Source organism: Nannospalax galili, unplaced genomic scaffold, assembly GCF_000622305.1.
Source record: "Nannospalax galili isolate Female #2095 unplaced genomic scaffold, S.galili_v1.0 scaffold735, whole genome shotgun sequence".
Classification (NCBI taxonomy): Eukaryota; Metazoa; Chordata; class Mammalia; order Rodentia; family Spalacidae; genus Nannospalax; species Nannospalax galili.
The window spans coordinates 4,607,092-4,615,558 of record NW_008337053.1 but is presented as its reverse complement, the minus strand read 5'-3'; the positions used below and the strand labels follow the sequence as shown (position 1 = coordinate 4,615,558).

The window sequence follows — 8,467 nt, the reverse complement described above, 5'->3', positions numbered from 1 at the left end:
CCTCCCTCCCTCCCTTCCTTCCTTCCTTCCTTCCTTCCTCCTTCCTCCTTCTCTCCTCCCTTCCTTCCTTCCTCCTTCCTTCCTTCCTCCTTCCTCCCTCCCTCCCTTCCTTCCTTCCTTCCTTCCTTCCTCCTTCCTCCTTCTTCCCTCCCTCCTGTCCTTCCTCCCTTCCTCCCTCCCCCCCTTCCTTCCTTCCTTCCTTCCTTCCTCCTTCCTCCTTCCTCCCTCCCTCCCGTCCTTCCTTCCTTCCTTCCTTCCTTCCTTCCTTCCTCCTTCCTCCCTCCCTTCCTCCCATCCTTCCTCCTTCCTCCTTCCTCTCTCCCTCCCTCCCGTCCTTCCTTCCTTCCTCCTTTCTTCCCTTCCTTCCTTCCCCCTTCCTTCCTTCCTCCTTTTTCCTTCCTCCCTCCCTCCCTCCCGTCCTTCCTTCCTCCCTTCCTCCCTTCTTCCCTTCCTTCCTTCTTTCCTTCCTCCTTCCTTCCTACTTCCTCCTTCCCCTCCCTCCCTCCCTCCCTTCCTTCCTTCTTCCTTTCCTCCCGTCCTTCCTTCCTTCCTTCCTTCCTCCTTCCTCCCTCCCTTCCTTCCTTCCTTCCTTCCTTCCTCCCTTCCTCCCATCCTTCCTCCTTCCTCCTTCCTCTCTCCCTCCTGTCCTTCCTTCCTTCCTCCCTTCTTCCCTTCCTTCCCCCTTCCTTCCTTCCTCCTTTTTCCTTCCTCCCTCCCTCCCATCCTTCCTTCCTCCCTTCCTCCCTTCTTCCCTTCCTTCCTTCTTTCCTTCCTCCTTCCTTCCTACTTCCTCCTTCCCCTCCCTCCCTCCCTCCCTCCCTCCCTTCCTTCTTCCTTTCCTCCCGTCCTTCCTTCCTTCCTTCCTTCCTTCCTTCCTTCCTCCTTCCCCTCCCTTCCTTCCTCCTTCCTCCTTCCTCCCTCCTTCCCGTCCTTCCTTCCCTTCCTTCCTTCCCTTCTTTCCTTCCTTCTTCTTTCCTCCCTCCCTTCCTTCCCTCCTTCCTTCCTTCCTTCTTCCCTTCCTTCCTTCCTTCTTTCCTTCCTCCTTCCTTCCTTCCTCCTTCCCCCTTCCCCTCCCTCCCTCCCGTCCTTCCTTCCTCCCTTCCTCCCTTATACACATACACACACACATACACTTACAGACACCTTCCTTCCTTCCTCCTTCTCTTCCTTCCTTCCTTCCTTCCTTCCTTCCTCCTTCTCTTCCTTCCTTCCTTCCTTCCTTCCTCCTTCCTCCTTCCTCCCTCCCTCCTGTCCTTCCTTCCCTTCCTTCCTTCCCTTCTTTCCTTCCTCTTTCCTCCCTCCCTTCCTTCCCTCCTTCCTTCCTTCCCTTCCCTTCCCTTCCCTTCCCTTCCCTTCCCTTTCCTTTCCTTTCCTTCCCTTTCCTTCCCTTTCCTGTCTTCCTATCTTTTTTGTGTTGCTTGGGATCACACCCAGAGCCTTGGGTGTGCTTCACCACCAAGCTCCAGCCCCACCTCCACTATTATACTTAAATAATGTGGGAAGAGATCTGCTGATTTGAAGGAAATGGACTTCAGGTCATGCTAAGCAAAGAGAAGAAGTAACTGCAAACGACATGCACCTTACGCAGTCTGTACCTTGCTGCAGGGAGCAATCCAATAGGCTATGGCGAGAAAGGGGAGGCCTATGGAGACTCCAAAGACAGCCAGGAATTTCACAGCGATAGACTGTTGACGTAAGCCTGAGAGATTTTCATACCACATGGTAAGCAATTGCTGCTGACAGTTAGGATGAGCAACGAACTGTAAAAACAAACAAAAACAAAAAGAAAACGCAAAGAGGAAAATGGCATCGATAGCACTTGAACAGTATACAACCTGGGAGCGGCTCCTGCTAGATTGCCTCTGGGGTTTGGTGGGGGTGACCTGAGCATTGGAGTCAGCCAGGCCAAGCACCAGAAGGAGGGAGTGGGGATGGGCGGGACTTCTGGCTCTGGGATGCTGTGGCCAGAGCTTCCTCAGACCGGCTGAACTGATGCTTTCCAAATTGAGGGCCTGGAAATGTCTTAGACATGGCAAGGGGCAGCTTTTGGGTAAACGTTCACCTCCAGTCCAGGCTGGTCATCTGATTAGGGGAGATTTAACTCTGCAGGAAGCTCACCAGAAGCAACATGGAAGAACGAATAAATCATTAAGAGGATTTGCAGTCAGACTTTTAGGTTTGAATTGTATTCTGTCATTTACTAGCTGGGTATCCTTGGGCAGGTTACTTAACCTCTGGGATTGTCACTGTTCTCATCAGTAAAATAGGGTTGATCATACTGTCTTGGAGAATTAAATGAGGGATTGCATTTTCCTATGCATTCTGAGAAGTATATAGAGTGTCTCTAGAGAATGTGTTAAGATTCCTTGTTAAGACTCACTGGGACTCAGTGTTGTATCCTTCTCTTAGAACTGTCTTTCCTAAAGCTTAATCTGTATATAAACGTCTTGTGGCCATTTCATCCCCACTGGATACAGCTTATTGGACTATAGGTGTGACCTAAACTGGGCCCTTGAGGTTTTCTTTCCTGAGTATTTGGGATTATGATGGCAGATGGTCTACTTAGTGGACAGTTCCTGTGTAACTGGGGAGTCCTAGACAGCTGTCTTCTACTATGTAAACGCATTCATCAAACAAGCCAGTTATAAAGATAGGAAGGAGAATGACTGCAGAAATGGGCTGTGATGGTGGCTGGCCTTGTCAGGGGGGCCCGTGTGCTCTGCTCAGGTGTCACTATGACATCTGTATAAATAAAATCTGCGATGTCTTTACAGACAAAATCTTCTTTGTTCTGTTTAATTGAGCATATTGGCTTAAGTTGCTGTAACACAAACAGCCCTTTTCTGTGAATAGTTGCTGCTATTTGGCCACCTATTTAATTGACCCTGGGTCCTAGCCAGAGGAAACCGATACGACATTTATGGGGGTAGAGTTTAAATTTGAGAAAATTCTATGCACTAGATTACTTTTCCTGATGGGAAGAGCAAGGCACTATTTGCACTGGCAGCCCTGTCCTTTGGCCTTGTTGGACCTGTGGGCAGGAGCTAGAGGGTACAGACTGGGCATCACTCAGAGGCCTTCCCCCACTGCTCACACTAAGCACAGTGCGCTGATCTTCCTCTCATTTGCCTCATTGAGTGTTTAGGGGACATGCACAATGACTCTGGGAAATGTGAAACATTCCCTTTTCATTATAAGAACGACATAAATAGAGCTATTGAAAATTCTCAGTGCAGACGGCAGCGTGCTCACGTGTCCATCTCTGAGCAGCAAACCATCTGCAAAGACATCAGCACACAGTGTTTGGCCCTGCAGCCCCCACTGATACTGTTACTTGAATGTGAGATGCAAGCAAGGATTTCTTGTAGTATTATTGGATCCATAGCAACCATTGTGGTCTTTCCCTCCAAGAATAGGCACAGAAGACTGCCCGTCAGCCGGCAGGTGCTATTATATCCTGGCCCCTCACTTTCCTCACAACGAAAAGAAGGAAGCAATGGGAAGCCATGCAGATGTGTCTGGAGTTCTCAGGGTCTAGTCCTATCAGGGTCCTAGAGTGGGGGAATGGTGGGTTCAGCTGGGGGCAGTCATTCCCAGCAGTCTACCTTCTATGGGTGCTGAAATGATCCTGCTGTGGAGACTCAGTCTGAATAGAAGATTGAATACATGCTCATGACGCAGAAGAGGATGCCTACTTGACTCACCTTTGGCCCACTGGACTGTTGCTACCATGGAAGGCTCTCGCTACAGTCACCATCATCAGCTTCTTTGTCTGTGGGGAGAGCCTACCCTGTGATTTCTGTGATTTTTGCGTGTAAGTCAGCACAAGAGACTGGGCATCAGGGTATGGGAGCCTGAGGTTCTGAGAAAACACAGTGGGGACATTCTCTATTTCCCATCCCTCGCCTCAGAGAAAGACAGTTGTCTCAACTAAAAGGAGGGGGCTCTTCCGATATTTTGTCTATCCTTGGTTAGATCTTTGCTGTTTTTCACAGGTACACTTATTTCCCCATAATAAAACAACCTAGCTTCAAACTCGCTATTTATTTGTAGACAGATGTTACAATCGCCTCTCAGAAAGCTGACAGCAGCTAATAGCTGAAGCCAAATTGATGAATGCCTTTTCCATGGGTACTTTTCTGTGCGGATGACAGGCCTTAAAAGAGCTTCATGACAAACAGTTCAATGTGTATCGAAGAAGTTTCCCTCTGTTATTCTAAAACACAGAAAAATGGCATTCTTGATCCAAGAAGGAGAGTAACAACTGAAATCCACTAACAGGACGCAAAGAGGACTATGTCTGAAAGGGCACGTAGCCAAGGAACAAAGGCAGAATTCAGGGTGAGAGGGGAAGGGGAGTTTCAAAAGCAAGGACCCAATGGAAGGAAAACTCACAGCCAGAACAGAAAGAAACTCAGAAAGCTAGTGTTGTCTTGGACTTACTTTCTTTGGCATCTAGTTTACAGAGGAATGGAGTATCAAAAGATGGGTGCCACTAAGACTTTTCCTAAGTCATCCTTGTTCCAAGCCATCCCATGCCAGCCTACCCCAAGCCATCCCATCCCAGCCTACCCCAAGCCATCCCATCCCAGCCTGGAATATGGATGGCATGCTTTTCAGAAAATTCTCAGGGAACTGCTGATGGGATTGTCTTGTTTTTTCCAGGAATTGATTTTTCACTCTTCACAGTTAGGAGTCTGTAAATGCATCTGTTAAGGAGGGTTTACATGGGCCCGGTAGCCTTGTAAGAGAAGACTAATCAGGCTAAATCCATAATTATATGGACTGTTCAATGAATGGGTGATGGAGGGAACTAAGAGAAATTAGACTGAAGGAGAGGGAGGGTGGGATTCTGAAATCAAATTCTCTACAATGGAAAGGAGACTGTGGGATTATCTGGCTTGGGGAATAGGACCCAAAAGTCACGAAGGGCCAGAATTCATGTGGCTGCAAGTTCTTGAATTCAATTCAATTGAATTATCCCTGCAGTCCATTTGTACCGTACTCGTGGTAGATGTGGCATTTCTATCCAAAGCTAGTTTCTGCTAACGTCCCTCTCAGCCACTGCTGATGTATGGAGAAGAGACCAGCTCATGAGGACTCCTGGCATATCAGCTAAACCTCGGCCCTCACTTTGATTTTAAGTCTATGGGCTGCTTTTCTTTTATAGCCCAAAGGAAAACTATTCCCTTCATTCTTTTCCCTGCTTTAAATTCATCCATAAGGAAATGTCTGATGTTTAAAAAAAATAGTTGCAGAGGAGCTGCAAAAATTCCTGACATACCACTTAAGTATTTGGGGGAGTGTTTTATGGGACATCAACTCTCCTGGCCCAGATAGAAAATAAGATCAATACCTATAAGGCTTTTCTGATGGTGGAAGTGAAGAAGGGCTTGTCTAAGGCTGCCTGGGTTCCGGGCCTGGCCCCACCTTGTGCTGGCCGGATGCTAATACATCAGTCTTGTTCCTTTGACGCTTGGCTGTTTTCTTCTCATCTTGAGGATTAGTGGCTTAGTACTTATAAAGTGCTGAAAACAGGGCCATTAGAATTTAATAAATAACAACAAGCGAGTGGCTCTCCTTTGCTTGGCACCCCGCCCTCTTGTTTCTTCCTGCTTCTCTCCTCACCCCTACCCCTCCTTCCTATGTTTACCCCTGACTGCCATTCTGTTTCAGCAGATATTTTCTTGCTGTGTTAGTACCTTTTGGAAGGTCCATGTGACCAAAACAGGTGGGTTAGGACACTCCTCTGTCATTGCCCTGTCATCCTCCACTGCAGGTGAAGCTTAAGAGTGAGCTCTTGGGGCTGGAGAGATGGCTCAGCGGTTAAGAGCACTGACTGCTCTTGCAGAGGACCTGGGTTCGATTCCCAGCGCCCATGTGGCAGCTACGAACCATCCTTAACTCCAGTTCCAGGGGAATCCGAAGCCCTCGTCTGACCTCTGTGGCACTGCATGACACAGGTGCACTCACATACATTCAGGCAATACACTCATACACATAAAATTAAAATAATAAAATAAAATATTAAAAAAAGAGTGAGCTGTCCCCTGCTGGAGCTGGTGGGGGGGGCACCATGGAGTCTAGTTAGCTGACACACAGGTATTCACCCCCTACTGGTGATCATGGAGGCCCCTGTCAATAAGGAACAGTTCTCTTCTCCCTCTCTCAAGGTCCCTCTTCTTTAAAAGCCCTATGTGTTTTCCATTTTGTGGGGAGGAGAAAAGAGTTATGATAAGACTGTATGATTTATACAACCTTTATGGATATATTTTTCTCTGTGATCCTAGGCCTCATTTACACAGTAATGAGATGTGGTGATGCATGATTTGATAAGCCGAAGAATTAGCTGGAGAAGTATTTCATGACTTCAATGCTTCTGGAGGAAATCATTTTCTTTAATATAGATACACCATTAAAGTCCCTACTAACATCTGATGTGACTATGGGCAGGAGTCACATTCCCCCTTATTCATCACCGTTATGTGATTATACAAAGCTGTTCTGGAAACTGTCCAAAGGAGGCAGACATGGCACCTGCCATCAAGGAACTGCTCTCAGTGTGGAAGTTGATATTCTCAGTGTGAATTAGAATAATCCTGTGGTGCTGTCTCCTATACAGGACTGGACTCAGTGGTGGTAACCATTCTGGAAACGAGTTTTCACCATATTCTCATGTCGTGGAGGTTGTGTGGGAAGAGATAGATTGGAAGGGCTATGATTCACCAGTTTTGTTTGCTGGTTTGTTCCTCTGTTCATTCATTCAACAAACCTTTCTCCAGAGTGGCCTCTACTAGCAACTGTGCTCAGTGCTGGAGGCTAAGGGAGGAGCCCTAGTCTTTGACCACACAGGGCTCTTGGCTTTAGGACTGTAGCTCAGCGGATACCCCAGTGAGTCCTGAGCAGGCTTGCTGGATTGGGTGAATGATTCACTATCACACGTTCACTCACTGAAGCATGGATCATTGGTGGCTGCTCTTTGTGCCACTTCTCATGGACCTGCCCCCTCCAGTCCCAGAACCTACTGCTGTGTTCCCACATGCTCTAGACTCCAACTAGAATCCAGTTGTTTAGCCTCTCTCTGCAGCTTATCCTGTCTGTGCCAGTAGAGTGGTGAGGTGTGCAGATTCTAGGTCAGAGCACCCAGATTCAAACCCTAGACCTGATACTGTCCTAGATGTAAACCGAGAGAGGAAAATGGAGAGTGTTGTACTCAGCACGGGGACCGATGCCTAGCAGGTACTGAAGGTAGGCAGTGGCTCTACTGTTGTCATCCAACCTCTGTCACTTTTCCCAGCTCTTCCCCAGGCCTATTCACATGCTTCTTTTACCTCTGCCCTTTGAGTTTATGCCAGAGAAGATGGATGTGGTGAGTTCTGGATGAGGAGCCCAGAAGGTCACAACTCTTTCAAGGAGCTCTTGAGCATGGGCAACAGGAAAAATAAGTTCTAAAGACGCAGCCCATGTTTCTCCTGCTATTTATTGAGGATCTACTATAGAATGTTAGCTGCATCTTCAGCCATCATGGTCACAATAATCCCCCAAATGGAGGCATTATGTATGTTCCTATGTGCAAATGTTTCCATTTCTTCTCCATGTTTCAGTTGAGGGAACTAAGGCTGGGCCATCGCCAGTGACTCACAGTCCCATGGAGAATGCTTTGGCTCTAGCTCCCATCTGACTCTAAGCCCAAGTCTCTTCCATTCTGTGACACTGAATTCTCTTCATCTGCTTAATTTGGACTTTTCCTGACCTTAGCTCCTCGTCATAAAATGATAAAAAGCAAACATTTACTGAGAAGTCACCATGGGTCAGGCCCTCTGATATTATGAATATATTTTTAACTTACTCTTTATCATCGAAGGTGGTGGTGACTATTTTAAAGCTGACAATACTGCAATACTTAGAAGGATATAGGCCTGGCGTTGAAATCTACCCTTGACCTTGGCCATTCATAACAGAATCTTCCTTTGTCTCTCCTGGGTCAGGCCATTGTCCCCTTCTGTCTGCCAAGATTGTGACCTCTGCCCGTGAGCCTATGGCTTTCAGATGTTGTCTCAGAGAGGATTATATGTGTTTCCAGTCACCCCTGGGCATTTCCCTTGGACATCTCCTTTGCCCTGGAACAGTAGGCTCTGTTCTCTTGGGGCTGTGAGGGTATACGTCTGCCTTTCTGCTCCAGATTGTAGGAGAAGCAATGCTAATCCTACACCCATTTCACTTGCTCTGTTTGGCAGGAGGGAAGGACAATCATAGAAGAATGCTAGCAGGGAAGGAAAGAAGCAACCGACGGAGAAGAAAGGAAAGAAGGAGAGGAAGACAAAGCAGGGTGGGAGGGGAGAGCTAAGCCTGAACTCTAAGAGCTGCTTTCCAACTTTGTCTCTACCCTTCCCTCCTCATTCCTGGCTTCTGCTCAGATGCCAGCAAAGCTGCTCCCAGAGCCTGTCCCAAGTTTCCCCATTCCACG

At 47.7% G+C, this 8,467-nt stretch overlaps 1 protein-coding gene across 3 annotated transcripts in view; it reads right to left on the bottom strand.

Moving 5' to 3' along the window:
- Positions 1-8,467, bottom strand: part of Trpc7 (transient receptor potential cation channel subfamily C member 7) — a 140,035-nt gene that overhangs the window by 55,126 nt on the left and 76,442 nt on the right. For 2 of the 3 annotated variants that reach the window (XM_008831821.1, XM_008831824.1), the window contains one exon: positions 1,596-1,760. The exons of the other annotated variant lie outside the window; for it this stretch is intronic. In XM_008831821.1, the coding sequence (XP_008830043.1) occupies positions 1,596-1,760 (165 nt within the window). The remainder of the gene's footprint in view (positions 1-1,595; positions 1,761-8,467) is intronic. 3 annotated transcript variants of the gene reach the window in all.